We start from the raw sequence: 13,477 nt of genomic DNA, 5'->3' as shown, positions 1-13,477 counted from the left end.
TGGGTCCGGTGTATACCCCAGTTAGAATAGGTGTCACATATCCCTGTGTGGTAAGAGGCGACCAGGGTTGCGTCAGGAAGGGCATCCGGCATAAAACCTGTGCCAAATCATTATGCGGATCATAACGGATGATCCGCTGTGGCGACCCCTAATGGGAGCAGCCGAAAGAAGAAGAAGAAGAAGAAGAATATGTACAACAATAATAAGACTATAAGTATCATATTGCAATAATAATGTTGTGTTTGTGGGGTAGATGGAGGAATTTCATAGCAAATGTAGGAGTGTATAGCATGGTCCGTGGACAGGTAGGAGACATTTCAATGCAACTTAAGGAGGGAAACTGTCAGCTTAAGTTGTTATGTGTCACCACACCTGTTATGTGTTAATTAGGTGGGATTAAGGCTAATTTCTCCCTGTATGTGAATGCCCCCTGTGACTTTTTCCTATATTTTTGCATTTACAAAACCGGCGATAAAAAGGAATCATGTCCTTAAAACAACAACAACCGAGCCGAACATGCCAAGCAGGCAAAAACCCCGCCTCCAGTAATGACAACTAGCAAACCACGCCCCAGGGGTGGATGATGGATGAGCGTGACGTCAGAAGGTTATAGATTAGGAGGGTGTGTGAGGGATGGATTGGAGGAAAAAAGGTTCTCGCTCGCTGGCTTCCCCTCGACACGCTGAAGATGGCTGCATGAGTCTCGTGTTCGTGCTGAGGTGAATTTGTTCGCATGTTGGACCAAAATGCTAGCCGTTGACCGTTCAGCTGAGTCGTGACGTGTGTACGTTTCTGAGGAAGGAAGAAGAGCGTGCCTCAGGGCCTTATCACGGGGCCTCAGAAATGGTCGAGGAGGAAGGAGGGTGATCGTTGTGAACAGACCTGGTGCAAGAGAGCAACGGTCGGCATATTTGCTTGTGAAAAGAATCTGCACTGTGGTTTCCAAGCCCTGCCGTTGAATAACGCCACATGAATACCTCACGTATATTTCCCACCCAGAGAGCGGCTGGTGCCATTTTCGGGTGCGGTTTCCTGCGCAATGACTATGCGGTTTCGATGACGCCAGGTCCAAAAAGCATAATCTCCTCACGAAGCTAAGTGCCAGAATAAAAGAAGGATTTTTCTTTTGTTTTATCTTTCCGCCCTGTCCGTTTTTGTAACTGTGTGTAGAGACGCCTCGACTTGAGGCTGTAGATTATCTCACGTTTCATTACCTCGTGCTTTGATTTATTTTAATTATTACGCTTTTTATTTTATTCCTCTTATGAATACTTGATTTATGCCCATTAAACCCCTATTTATGAAGATTGCTTGTGTCTGTCTATTCGTTGTGGGTTCAAGTGTAAACCCTTGTCCTCCGTCCGGGTGAACGCGTCTGGTACGTGCTTTGCCGCCCCCGTCCCGTGCGCGCTGTAATCTCCAAGGATCACGTGTTCGCCCCCAGGGAAAACTGTTCGGCTATCCATCCAAGTCGGTTCGAACCGGCGTGGACACGACAATAATGACGAACATATAATCCCCACGTGGACCCCAAGCACATCTGGGCTTCGTGAAGGCAAGCTGATGCTTAAGCGAGCAGTACAGCAGGCAGGTATGCAACAAGGCTGTGAAGACCAAAGAAAATTTGGTCCATCAGACCAAAGGGCCCACAAGTGAATAAAACATTGTAAAAGACGAAAATCAAAGATGGCCGCTGCCAGTTTTTCGTTATCCACATCTTTGCTTCCAGGGACCATATAATTGACGATTGAAAAACTTCTCACCATGTCTGTAAGCTTACTACATATTCCTGAGAAAGTGTTAAAAAAAAACCAGTCTGTCTCGTTATTTCGAATCGCTAACTGAAAGTCAACATCAAGTATGCAGTTCCTTAATCATTGCTGCAGGTGTCATTGGTGGCTCTGCATTTGCACACTGCTGTACAACACAGTCAAGATTTCTTGCAACGTGCACTCGTGCACCTTGTCGTGCCATTACAAGTGATAATTTCAAGGCCAATATTCTGGGATTGGTGGTCGGGAAATCAGAATGGGCGCCAGTGATGTGCCATCTATTCTTCATTCCATGGTCTCGGGAGGAGGAAGTTTGGGGAACTTCTTGTGTGCTTGTCGCCCCAATGCTGTTTGATAATGTTCCCCTTTGGTGTAGAAGGACCGTGCTTCGCTTGCGGGCGGGAGGCTTTCCGGTGATTGTGACTTAACAAACACGATAGAGCGTGCCTTGTTCACGGTGTAGATATTTGGAACATTGTATGCTTTACAGATGAACAGTTCTGCATTCTGGGCTGTGGTGTCATCTTATTCACTTTGGCCTCGACCTCCGAGCAGGTGATTGTGTTCCTGGAAGACTCTCCAGCAGGACTTTTTACCATGTCTGGATATCTCTGAAGTGGTGTCACTACCAGTGATAGTATGGAAGGCAGACAATGTTTCCAACACGTTTTCATAAAATGCATTTGCTCCACAATATTGTGTATCGGGACATACTTCCTCTTCGTGGCTGTCCCTGCTTTAAGCCAAACTTTGAAACTGGCAACCTTGTGGAAATGTGCCAGGATCAGTACTAGGACATCAATATCCCATGCAGCGATCACAATACATCTGGCTTGACTCTCTACACAGTGAAATATTATTCTCATGTCAGCCTCCTCGTGGTGGGCTTGTCATGTCTTTGTGTCTTTGTGGCTTCTACTAAGTCTTGTGCTCTGCTTCAAACCCTCGTTTGAGTTGTATCCTTCTTCTTCTGCCCTGGGGTGTCTTCTGTTTCTTCTTGGTCGGCTCCTAAAACGCTCTGTCCACTGAGCATCAGCCGAAGGAACGTGAACAGACTTTCTGGAACACAGGATATCATTTCATCTTCGTTAATACTGAATCCTTTGTACACAGGTTGTGCCAAATTATCTGCCCTCAGCCTCAATGCTAGGTGTTTTCATTACCTCATGGTGAGGTGCACCATTTCCAGAAATCCAACAGGGTCTTCATATTTGCGCATCATTTAAGGTTCGTGATCCTCAGACAGGAGGGTGGAGAGAGGCACGTGTCCAAATTCAACTGGTACAAGCAATGTCTGTCACTCTTGCAGAGTGATGAATCCATATGCATTGCATATGCGTGGCTGCTCTTTGAAGGTATATCTAAAACTGACAGAGGATGGAGGTATTTTGATGTTGGCTTTATCAGCCAAGTCGCAATACCTTGTCCATACCTCCAAAAGCTGTAGAACATGTGCTTTGGTTGCTACTTATTTTAACTCGTCGATAAGCCATTCTATGGCCACGTTTGTATTTGCTGAATTTTCTTCGGTTTTAGAAGTGCTCCAAAGACATTTCAGCCAACATGAGGTCTGGTATTTTCCCGAAGTGGTCATGAGATTACGCCTGGTGTTGGCTTAACGGTTAGGGTGGTGGGCTTGAGATCCGAGGATCCAGTGTTCAAATTCCATTCAGATGTTGAATTAATACCAGGTGGGGTTGACTCTGCCTGTCATCCTGAGGTTGGCAAAATGAGTGCCGGCTTCCTGGTATCCTGTGTCAGAGTGGCGACCCATCCAGGATTGTGCTCAATAGCCAAGGAGACTGCTTCGGCAGCACCAATGCTCTGCACAGAGTATGGTCCCAATGGATGGACAGATGGATGGATGGTCATGAGATTGTTTACACCTGCAAGATGTACCGAGAGAACTTGGTCATATTTTGTGGCTTCCAAAATCCTGTCACTCATTTTTGATTTAGTGACAGAGGATAGATTACATTTAGCAGGAGTTTCCTGGCAAAACATGCAGGCATCCCAGTTGACAGCCATTGTTGAATTTCACAGTGAAGAAGAATGTCTATGTGTGGCGCACTCAGACCAGCATCCTGTTCCATATCACTCGGCATATCTTCTTGTTGGAATACCTGCAGCCTCGATATGTGGTGCTTGCTTGTAAAAGATGCATAGCATAACAGATGCCAAAACACTTGTTGCCTATCATCAACGTTGGAGATTGCTTGGACCCGACTCGGTTTTGAGGTGCTCTAAGTTTGGCTCGAGCAAGTGCAGCTTCATTTCGTGTCAAGCGTCCTTGTTCATTGCCTTTCAATATTTTATCTTTCTTTGTGTCTTGACAGATAATGCAACATTCAAATTCGGTGTATCTTTCCCTTGAGGCTATGTACAGCTTTCATGATCATATGGTGCTGTCTTCATTCTTCATTGTTGTCTTCATCCTGAAAAATGAATTTTAAAAAACACTACTCATTTGGTAACACTTTCAATGATTGTCATTACTCGTACTTCGGTTCATTTCTTGAGTTAATTTACAAGCATATATGCAGATCTGTTCGAAAAATATTCACCAACGTTCGCTAAGTTTTTTTTTAAACTAATTCTATGGATTCGTGTATTTCAGGGCAGGGCCGGACGAAAACCTCATGATTTCACGAACTGTGCTATAATATATCCAACATGGACAGAGAACAATTTTCTGCTCAACAAATTAATTTTCTGAGCTCAGAAAAGGATTTGTTGACCTTAAAAACCTGTGCATCGACGCCAAGAACAGCTTTCACTGGTTCCTGGAAGCAGTGGTGTGGATAACAGAAAATTGATGGTGGCCATCTTGTTGTTTGCCTTTTACAATATTTTATTCATACCCAAGGAATAAACACGTAAAATACACATTATTTTTCATTCGAATAGTGATTCGATGCCTTACATAGCGAACTAAAACAGTGCCTTCTAGTTTAAACTGTTTGTGAAAACGTTTTTTTTTTAAATCCGCGGCGGCCATCATGGCTTTGGCCCACTGGGAGTGTCGCCTTGAGAGATACAGCTTTGGCAACAGCAGCAATGTGTTCGGCACACCCGAAGCCTTTGGAATAAATATGCTTGCAAACTTTTACTCAAAAATTCCTGAAGCTTTTTATGCACAAGCACAATTTCAGGGGTTTTTTTTACTCATCTATTTAAGGATTGGCAGGAGTTGGGGTTTATTTTCAAAAAAGTTGTACATGGTATTTTTTTTTTAGAGATGGTTTGGCAATAGAAAAATTCAGATTTCGTTTCGTCGTCCCCTCGCCAAACGATTTGCTCAGATTGCACTGAAAGTGCTATTTATCAGTACCAGTAGGGGGCATGTTGTGACTGGAACAGCCACATTGGACCTGAGCAGAGTTGGATGATTGCAGTGAAGGTGGAAGTTTGAGGCTGGAAACTGGAAGGAGGAAGCTTCCAGGATTGGTTTGAATGGTAAAGGGAAAGGGAGGTTGGGAGATTCCCCCACTTTCCCGGATGAAGAAATGTCAGAACAGCAAATTTGAAGCAAATGTTTGTTGTTAGCCTATTGTTGGGGCAAGATTGGAGACATTACATATCGTGTGTGTGTGTGTGTGTGTGTGTGTGTGTGTGTGTGTGTGTGAGCGCGCGCGCACATGTTTTCTCAAGGTGTCCAGGGAGTGGGGGTTATATTACAAAAAAATAATCTAAAAGTTATCCAACATATATCTTCCCATTTGTTTGAGGTATCAATCGTCAGTGATGACATAATCCTTGGACAGAACACAAGCCGGAGTTAAACGTTAACCTGAAATCTTTTTCATGTTTGAAAGAAACTTGGACAAGTTTTCAGGTCAAGATCCACTTTCGTTTTTGTTTATTGATCTTGGAGTCACCTCTGATGTCATGTATATAATATATATATATATATATATATATATATATATATATATGTATTGTACATTGTGTTTCTGACTGTATTTGTTTGGCATCAATTGATGAACATGAAAGTAATTCTGATTTTTAAGAATGTCAAATCTGTTCATCTTTAATTTTGTATTCACTGCAAAATTCGTTTCAAACCCTAAAATAAACTCACCGTTGCATTAATGTTGCTGTTATGGTATTTAACTGATTTTTCTGTTGTTATGAATGAAGTCTCAAAAGGAATAACAAAGCAATCATCATGTTTATGTCATCCATCTAAAGCTCGCAGTGGTGATTGTATATACCGAGGATATCAGTAGACCACGAGCAGAGGAAAACTTCCAGTTCCAGCTCCTTTGTGAGTGAAACGCGGTTTTCCCAGCTTCGTGAAAACTTCTTTGAAAGCGAGATCTGTCGTGTTTCACTGTTGCTGTTTGTTTCCTGTGTTGTTGATCGCATTGTGAATCCATCCCTGTGTCTTCTTATCTGAACATACTGATACTTGGTCCTGTTGTATCAATATTGAGAATGTGTTTGTCAAGGCCTCAGCTCGGCCACAAACTTGTTCGTCTTATGCCTGACCCGTTATCTCTTTTCTCTCACGTGTTTCCTCTTTTCCTCCGTCATAGTTGTCCCTTTTACCTGCAGGTTACTGGGTCTCCTTCCCTCTTCTCTCTCTTCCCTTTTCCTGTTCATTCATTCCTTTACTTGTGTCCACTGATATTTCGTTGCCTTTTTACCCTCTGTCACCGCACTCTTCCCTGCACATACATGTTTCACAGAAAAACAAACTCAGACGAGAGCAAAGTCGATGGCATGCCATCGCGAATCCCCACGCTTCCAAACCAAAAGCAATGTTGAAAGATGGTAAAAAGTTCCACCTCGAATGACCAAATATCAAATTTTGAGTTAATTTTTTTCCCTGCATTTTGACACCTGTAACACTAACACCCCCTCCCCCCGTGGGTGGGGTCAAAAGGTCAAATACTGAAAAATGTAACAATGGGCAAATTTTTAAATGAAACTTTGTGGATGAAATCAACATTGGGGGAGTGGGGGACGCATGAAATATGTAACGATATTTTGGATTTCAACTACAGTTCATGCCCCAGGAGGTGGGGACTTTAGGTCACAGGGGTCAAAACGGGAAATATAATTCAACTCAAAATTTGACATTGGGTCATTCCTGTTGAAACTTTATGCCATCTTTCAGCTTTGCTTTAGATGGGAATCGTGGGGGGTTTGTGATGGCGTGCCATCCACTTCGCTCTTCTTCATATCTGCATCAATTTGAGTGAATGAACGTGTACAAGGTTATATTAACCATGTGATATATAATGAACGTATTTCCACGTCTTGCGCTGTGTCATGAACGTGCTGCATGCCTGAACCTTTGTGGAACTGGAGGGATCATCAGCCTAAGGTGGCTTTCTTTCGGCGGTTGACCGACTCGGTGCACCCAACATGCGGTGGGCCAATCCAAGTTCATCTTGGTTAATCAGTTTGTCGAGATGTTGTTTGAACTCGCTAATAGCAGGCTATGCCCACCGATCTCGCACCTCATCTTTTGTGCCAAAAGCCAAAACCGCACATTGGTTCACATCTGAAGCTGATTATATTTGAATAGAGGCACCTGCGTTGATGGACGGACGCAGGCACACCAATACCGAGCTCCTTTTATATATTAGATTGAAGCTGAATCTTTTAGGACTGGTCCCATTATGTCCATGATATGAGTTCATGTTATACACCTGTCCTGATATTTCACCTCTTGTCATGTATATTAAGGGAGGACAAACAACAAGCTGTTTTAGTTTTTGAGTTTTTTTCAAGAAATTTGGATGAGAAGTTTTTTAACAGTAACTTTTACGACTTCATTTGATTGTGTTTTTGAAGATTCCACATGGTCTTATCCTAGCTATGCTCATTAAATATGACAAAATGTACAAATAATGTCTGTATAGGAACCCATAAACAAATGTTGTTGTTTTTTAATTCTTATTCATTATTCCTCTGGTCAGTCCGTTTCCAATTAGTACCACATCTTATCAACTTCCAATAAAACTGCATAAACTAACGGATGTAAGACATTTAAGTCATTCGAATCTCTCTGTGGGCATTCTGTTACATCATACTGTCTGTTCTTTTCACTTGCAGGCCACAGCTTGTGGGATGATGGAACAGGGGTGGCACTAATGCGTTGCCCAACCCAGCAAGTTGGCCATCAGCGAACACCCTCCGAGGCCGAACGTTGGCTTGAAGAGGTCACACGCTCTGTCAGGATCCAGGAGCAACAACATACTGGAACGTCTTGTCAAGTTTCGGGAATGCCTTACAACGTACCCAACCCGTTTGGTATGCACACAACCAGGGCAGCACCCGGGGCTTACCAAGCAGGTCACGTGGCTTTTTCTGCACGAGCCGATAGTCTACAGAATGGATCACCATGTCTCGGTCAGGTTTCAGCAGCAGCGGCTACCACCGTGGCCCTTGCTAACCGTGTTGCTGGAATTACACCGGCACCTATGGCAACAAGTTTGTATTCTGGGCCCACGCAAAGTCAAACAGGCCCTGTCTTCCCTTCAGCACCTTGCCAGTCACTCCACACAGCGGTTGTTACCATTACGACGGCCCTTGCGGCCACCCCATCTCCACGTATCGCAAAGACTGCGCTCCTGAGCCAAAGGGGCATAGCCGCTGGCAAAGCGGACACGGCCGAGAAATCGAGCGTCGATCCCGGGGAAGACGCTTTCGAAGCAAAATGGGTGGCAGCAGCTTCAGTGCCGACGACAGAATCATTAGAGTCTCCTGGAAACCCCTTTTCAAGGAATGCAAAAAAGTCTAAAGTGCAGTCGTGACTTTGGGGTTTTGCAAGTGTCGGTTTGCACCGACGGTTTTGCTGTGCCATTATTTTAAAGAAGAAGAGTAAAGACTATATTACTGATGCCACAACCATTGTAGTGAAAATAAACTCTGATGAATGTGATCAGAGATTAATTATGGCATCATATTCTGCATAACCCTGCCTTACAATGCACCGTCCAGTTGTGATTGGTCCGTGTACAGTTCTCCTACTAAATTTGCTGAAGCATATTGACAACGTTAGTCACCCACTGGTATTGACAAGTCGTGAGTGGAAATATTTGTTATTTGCAGCAATGTGTAAATAGATCAACGGTAAGGTCCTTGTAAGTAAGAAGCAAAGCAATGGTTGGACTTTGCCACGATTGCTTCAATGTCAACATCTCTGATACCGACCGCTCGGAGTCCGCGTCGCTTTTTGCACAGTTGTCCGGTCACCTCAACATCCTCGTTTGCGGTTCCCTCTTTCGCATCACGTGATCTGTCATCCTCTCCAAACTCGTTTCCTCGATTCAAGTATTATTCGCATCCAATCCCCGGTCAGACGCGTCGTCCCGTCCTCCCGCCTGGCACTTAGTGCTGGAAACACAGTCGCATCGACACTAAATCAACGTCAACACCCAATACTCAGTGAGGACGATGTGTTGTTTCTTTATTTTATGTTTTTTATTATCAATTAGTGCCCCGTTTTGGAGGGTTGGCCTTGCAACCGTTGCCCCTTTTGACACTTTTCGTCGCTTGTTCCACGTGACGGCTCCTCCGATGCAACACGCTCGGCATCTTGTGCGAGATTGAAATGATCTCCTTTATCAAGCTCAACCTGCTTTACCCAATCAGGACGTCGTATTCCCAGGATTACGCATTATCCCCCAGCACGTGTACCGTTCCTTCTGTTGCTTCAACTTTGGGAAAGGGTCACGACCTTCGTGTTGATGGAACAGTTCAGTCGTCCTCAACAAGTTCGAGTCGGCGGTTTGGAGAGGACGTTGTCCGTTTATTCGATAACTGTTTGTTATTGTTATTTGTTCATCTTCGTTTTCAGAGCAACGTGACGATGTACTTTTGCTGAACTTAAATGCAAAATCATCTCTTTCTTCGTCATCACATGCGGCTTTTTAATTCCCACCTGCGTTCGAGATATTTATTTCATGCAACACAATGACCTTGCAAGGCGATGAATGTATACGTGGCCGGGAAATTAAAATGACACAAAATCTACTTACTGGAACTGCTTTAGTTATTTATTTATTTCAACACTATTTCTGGCACAATAACTCTTCTCAGTGCCGTCTCTCCCCCCTTCCCCCCCCCCTTAATCCCCTCTCTTTAATTAATTCAGGTTTGATTCCAAGGGCAGAACAGGCAGCTGAATAAAATCGACCTCCTCAAGGCGAAGACGAGACAAGAGGTCCTTTGTACCAGGAAAATGAAGCGAAGCAAAATTCCATTCTGTGCTTCCATGGAGTCTTCAAGCCCACAAACAATATGATGGTGATTTTGTGTGAAGAAGTGGAGAATGCGCCCATTTAATGTCTCAATCGGTGGGTGATTCACGCCGATTTGGACATTTTGTGCTGAGATTTAAAATCTGCTTCTGAAATGCGTTTAAAAAAAAATCTGTCGATGTATCAACTGCACTTCCCTCCTCTCCCGCCCCCCCCCCCACTTCTCGCTCCTCTTCCCCACATTCCTCTCGTCCCTTCCTCAAAGCCACGGAAATGTGGGCTTGTTGTGTTGCAGTGGTTGAGTCCAAGTTTTGCCAGTGCTGGGTAGTTGGGGACAGATGTGATTGAACGTGGGATCCGTTGTGCAGATGATGTTTGAATGAAATATGTCGAACACGAGCTCAGTCTCGATGACATGTCGAAATTGTATATTCTGTACGGCCAGTGAGTCGTACTTGGAGGACAGTAGGCTTACGTGGCTATCACTTTGAATCTCGCTGGATGGATGTGAAGCATACCGTGACGTGGATTACTGTGAGATTGAAAATGATTGACTCCGCTTAAATTTACAAAATGTCTTGCAGAAAAGTGTGGATAGCCATTGTGTAGGCCTTAAAGTCCATGATATTATACCCCACATTTGGCTGAACATCTCGACTCAGAAAGGTGTGTTTCACGGAATGCTGAACCACCTGTTAGCACTTCGCCATAACTGCAGTATTTGGCATGGTTCGAGCACGGAAAAGGTTGGAAGTTTGTCCAAGTTCAACTTCTCACAAGTTCATGTTCCTCCAAAACTTTTCATCAAAAGATTTATCCTCCAGTCGGGAAGGTATAGTCTCACACGAGCAATACTTTTTTTTTGGATATTACCCTTGTTCCAAGAAAGTTTCCTGAAATGCAAGGAACCTTGAGGCAGGAGGAGGGCATTTGGGCCATCATGCCTGTGCTACATGAACGCCGCTGATTCAATCTGTTGGTTTGTTTACTTCATTTCATTGGAGGGTGGTGAGGGGGGGGGGGAGAGGAGGACAATCAGGCAGGTGCAGGGACATCACAATGCCAAGAAAAACAGGAAGGACACTCTTCAACGTTGCGACATCACCAGATATGCCTTTGCACAGATCATTACATCATTATACATGTTTGTACCAAGTTTGATTTAAATTCTGAACCCAGATTCCAAATATTAAATAATTCTGGCTGCCTGACCATGCATCCAATCAGATTGAAATCACAAGACAGCAACAGTCTATCACCGATGCAATGCCATCACCACAAGGCAACAACAAAGTCTTCCACCAGGACAATGCCATAACCACAAGGCAACCACAAAAACTTCACCCACCTAAGAACATTTGGGTGAAGTTTTCCCTCGATCTGTCACGTCATTCTGGAGAAGATTTTAAAGCTTTATTCTTCAAAAAATCATCGCTGCCAAACCATGTGACCTATGACATCATAGGTGGATATCTTTTTGTTCCTCATGCTTAGGTGATCATACCTGTAAAGTTTCGCCTCGACCTGTTCAGCTGTTTTGAGAAGATTTTTGAAGGTTTTTATGTTTTAAAAAAAAAATGGCTGCCAAACCACGTGACTGATCCCCCCCCCCTTTTACAATTTAGCCCTAGATGACCCTCAAACATTTTCATACTGATCAGATAAAGCGTTCGATGTATGCAATTGTGATGTCATGACGAAGCCACCTGTGACGTCATAAAAAGTCACTTGTTTCCCATGGTGGAGTACTTGCCATGTGCCAAGTTTCAATTTCTTTCATGGAACGGTTTAAGAGATACAGAGGTCCAAAGTTTTTTTCCTTTTTTCCAACATGGCTGCTACAGCATGTGACCAATGATGTCATAATTATCATGAAAACATTCTAATTGAATCGTCGCACCATTGTTCAAAATTTTGTGTCAATTGGACAAGCATTTGCAGAGAAAACTAGAAGGGTACTCGGAAGAGCGCACACCTCCACCACGCAAATCCAGATCCACGAGAACATATCGGGCCCGATACATTTTTGAAATATCATGCTATCCGGTACGAGTACATCGTTTTGGCCCTATCTCTCAATGGTGAAGAATCACTTTAAAGATTAAATAATTCTCGTATCCAAATCCGGATTCGGATCTTCACCAAAATCTAATGAGTTCGTCCTTGTCACACACCCAACCTGTCCACAAAATTTCATCCGATCCATCCTCAACTTTTTGGGATATCCTGTACACAAACAGACAGAAAGGGGTAAAAACACAACCAACTGCACCTTCGTTAGCGGAGGTAACTAGATGGTATTGATCGAATTCACCGAACCAATTAAATCCTCATAATTTTGTCATAACTCATGCACAACTTTTTGAGATATCATGAGATATATATATATATATATATATATATATATATATATATATATATATATATATATATATATATATATATATATATATGTAGTTTTTAACTATCAATTTTAAAAACTTGGCTGATGTCGACATTTTGATCTCAAAAATCATAGTTGGTGGTTGAATTCAGTGACTTGATATGAAAATCCTGTTCAAATTTCTCGTCGATCAGATGAAAATTGAGGATTTTAGAAAGTTGGCCTATGTTGACCTTTGGCCGATGTTGTCCTCAAAGGAGTGACCGCCATATCACAAAGTCATGTTAGATGTGTTAAAGTTTCAATTTCCTCCACTGAACGGTTTTCAATGTCTGTTCTTAACAAAATGCACACCTTACGAAGTACGTATGGCATCCATACACGACCGATCGCTGAACCCTGCTTTTGGCTTCTCGAGCACAGGGTGATTAACATAGACCTACAGATAACCCGAAAACATCGTTCCTCTGGAGACTTCGTCGGTGGAGGCACGCAATTCCAAAAACAGCACAACAACAAAAGGAAGGGATTCCATTGGTTGAGATGCAAAACAAAATTGTGCCTGGCGGGCGGGAATCGTTATAACTCACAAACGTGACGGACTGTTGGCACCACGGCCACCACCAAACACGAGCTTCAGCAAACTTTCTGTAAGTCTGGTGTTGGCTGAGCGGTTCGGATGGCTGACTTGGGTTCCTTTGGTGTTGACTGAGTGGTTCGGGTGGCTGACTTGGGATCAGATGGTGTTGGCTGAGTGGTTCGGGTGGCTGACTTGGGTTCCTTTGGTGTTGGCTGAGTGGTTCGGGTGGCTGACTTGGGATCCTTTGGTGTTGGCTGAGCGGTTAGGGTGGCTGACTTGGGATCCTTTGGTGTTGGCTGAGTGGTTCGGGTGGCTGACTTGGGACCAGATGGTGTTGGCTGAGTGGTTCGGGTGGCTGATTGGGAACGGATGGTGTTGGCTGAGCGGTTAGGGTGGCTGACTTGGGATCCTTTGGTGTTGGCTGAGTGGTTCGGGTGGCTGACTTGGGACCGGATGGTGTTGGCTGAGTGGTTCGGGTGGCTGACTTGGGACCGGATGGTGTTGGCTGAGTGGTTCGGGTGGCTGA

At 43.9% G+C, this 13,477-nt stretch overlaps 1 protein-coding gene across 9 annotated transcripts in view; it reads left to right on the top strand.

Annotated features, from left to right (window-relative positions):
• LOC147014726 (numb-like protein) overlaps positions 1–9,761 on the top strand; it is an 88,977-nt gene extending 79,216 nt beyond the window's left edge. For 8 of the 9 annotated variants that reach the window (XM_085852905.1, XM_085852900.1, XM_085852901.1 and 5 more), the window contains one exon: positions 7,839–9,761. In XM_085852905.1, coding sequence (XP_085709031.1) covers positions 7,839–8,539 — 701 coding nt within the window. In that variant the 3' untranslated portion in view covers positions 8,540–9,761. Of the gene's footprint in view, positions 1–5,963; positions 6,040–7,838 lie in introns of all 9 variants that reach the window. The other variant, XM_085852908.1, reaches the window with a different exon arrangement.
• Positions 9,762–13,477: the final 3,716 nt, after the last annotated feature.

The sequence above is a fragment of the Eptatretus burgeri genome, chromosome 13 (assembly GCF_056783735.1).
Source record: "Eptatretus burgeri isolate ZD-2024b chromosome 13, Ebu_testis_v1, whole genome shotgun sequence".
Taxonomy (NCBI): domain Eukaryota; kingdom Metazoa; phylum Chordata; class Myxini; order Myxiniformes; family Myxinidae; genus Eptatretus; species Eptatretus burgeri.
The sequence above is the reverse complement of the archived record's forward strand: the minus strand, read 5'-3'. Positions and strand labels throughout refer to the sequence as shown.